This window comes from Metarhizium robertsii, assembly GCF_000187425.2.
Source record: "Metarhizium robertsii ARSEF 23 chromosome Unknown MAA_Scf_7, whole genome shotgun sequence".
NCBI classification, from domain to species: domain Eukaryota; kingdom Fungi; phylum Ascomycota; class Sordariomycetes; order Hypocreales; family Clavicipitaceae; genus Metarhizium; species Metarhizium robertsii.
This window is the reverse complement of record NW_011942215.1, coordinates 1247211-1249082: the sequence shown is the minus strand read 5'-3', so window position 1 is coordinate 1249082 and position 1872 is coordinate 1247211. Positions and strand designations below refer to the sequence as shown.

General features: G+C 53.4%; 2 protein-coding genes across 2 annotated transcripts in view; one reads left to right on the top strand and one right to left on the bottom strand.

Annotated features, from left to right (window-relative positions):
• Positions 1 to 885, bottom strand: part of MAA_00597 (reverse transcriptase, RNaseH) — a gene marked incomplete at both ends in the record, with an annotated part of 1175 nt that extends 290 nt beyond the window's left edge. The window contains one exon of the mRNA XM_007818595.1: positions 44 to 885. Coding sequence (XP_007816786.1) covers positions 44 to 885 — 842 coding nt within the window. The remainder of the gene's footprint in view (positions 1 to 43) is intronic.
• A 217-nt stretch (positions 886 to 1102) lies between these two features.
• On the top strand, positions 1103 to 1603 carry MAA_00598 (zinc finger domain-containing protein; the record flags this gene model as incomplete). Its single annotated transcript, XM_007818596.1, has 1 exon — positions 1103 to 1603. One exon carries the CDS (start codon positions 1103 to 1105, stop codon positions 1601 to 1603), a length of 501 nt encoding a protein of 166 aa, XP_007816787.1.
• Between the last annotated feature and the right edge of the window lie 269 nt (positions 1604 to 1872).

Sequence of the window (1872 nt, the reverse complement as noted above, 5' to 3'; positions counted from 1 at the left end):
ACTATTCGTTGGGTGGCAGACTGAGAGAGCCTGTGTGGCAGACTGGGGAAGCCTAAGAGCGGCTTTGAGGCCCTCCAGCGCTCCTTTAGCCTCAGCGTCGAACACCTCCGCAGGGCCGAGGCGTCCTGCGCCTTGGCAAACAGAGCGTCCGCTTTGGTGGACAACATAGCCGTATCCGGCAGCACCGCTGGAGGACAGTGAGCCGTCAGAATACACGATAAGACTAAGCGGCGGGATGGTTTGAAGCCATCGGTCAAAGTCTTTGGCGGACTCTTCTTTGGATGCAGTTTGGAGGGGCTGCGGTGTTTCGTGGCTATATTTGCGCGGCATGAGTACGGGGCGTTGGCGGCAGTTCCCTAGCAATCTGTTCGTCTTCCTCAACCGGGTTGGAAAGACCTTTGGTGGGAGCTGGTACTTCAATTTGATACACTTTATGATGGGCTGTGGCGCTGCTTCGGTGGTGCGTTTGGCCAGACGGTGTGCGTGGTCTAGTGATTTGATGCGGGCAGAGAAGCGGAGACGTCTTGCCTCCAGGAGTTGGTGAACCGGAGGTATGCCGCTTTCTCGATGCAAGACAGCGATCGGTGTGGTCTTCCAGATTGGGAGAATGGCTCGGACGGCCTGCTTGAGGGCTTTGCTCATTTTCCGCACAAGCTGCTGGACTCTAGACGGTCTTTCCTTCGACGGTCGTCTCCAGCGTCGCCACGTTGTACCTGGATACCACGCTTCCACGCCGAAGAGCAGGATCGGCTCGACACAGGCTCTGGCTGCCCTCTGCACAGCGCTCGGCAGGGCACCGCGCCGGGTGTTCCCTAGGCTTCGGAGGTGGTGGGCGACCGCTTGGGCCTTGGCTGTCCACTTCTCGACATGAGTCTTGAATGTCATATTGAAGAATATTGAGGATATTGAGGATATTGTATAGGGTATTTTTCATGTGAGCTGTGTTGCTGTGACCGCTCATGTGACGTCGTGTTTAATGAATGTCTCACTATGAAAATGTTGTGAAACAACTCAATTGGAATCTTATTTCAAAAAAATTCTCTTCCGTCTCGTTGTGAACAATCGCTTTATTTAAGGCAGTATTCGATACCAGCCTACAACAATGAAGACAAGCGATGCCAGCGCAAGCATGGGCGATTCCACTTGCCAGATGTCTGAGCCCGATTCCAGTCAGCTTCTGGATATATCTTGGAGCGGCAGCCCCGACTCCACAGCGACTTTCGCAAGTACCCCTTCCGGCCGCGGATCTAAGAAACGTACCCAAACGGCGACAGAGACTTGGGCTCATGCGAAGAAGTTGAAGCTGGATGAACAAGTTAGACGTGACCGAGCTGGCAACAGGATTTGGGTTTGCGGCAAATGCCCGTGGGAGTCGGCGTCCCTAACCTCTGCCCGAAATCATCTCGATCTACGGCATGGTGTTAAGATCAAGGCGCAGCAGCGACAGGTTGTACGGAAGGGGCAGGCCAAGCTTGAGCAAATTTTTCAACGCCAAGGGCAAAGGAGTCAAGCAGAAGCTGATGAACGGGAGAGAGGCATGCTGAGCAAGGCTATTAACCAGACGGCGTTCGACGAGTCGCTACTTCAGCTTATAGTCAAATAACAACCTGCCGCACAGGGCAGTGGAGTATCCGGAACTGTACTCTTTGATAATGAGCGTCAACTACATGGCAGCAGATATCTACCCCAAATCTCGAGCCGCGATACCGAGAAAAATTGAACATGCTTTCCTCCAAGAAAAAGACGAGATTAGACAGCATCTTCAGGGGGCACTTTCCGAGATACATCTCGCATGCGATGTCTGGACGACCGAACATAAGAAGAAGGCCTTTTTGGCCGTTGTTGCGCACAGTGATGGATAGCCACGCTATG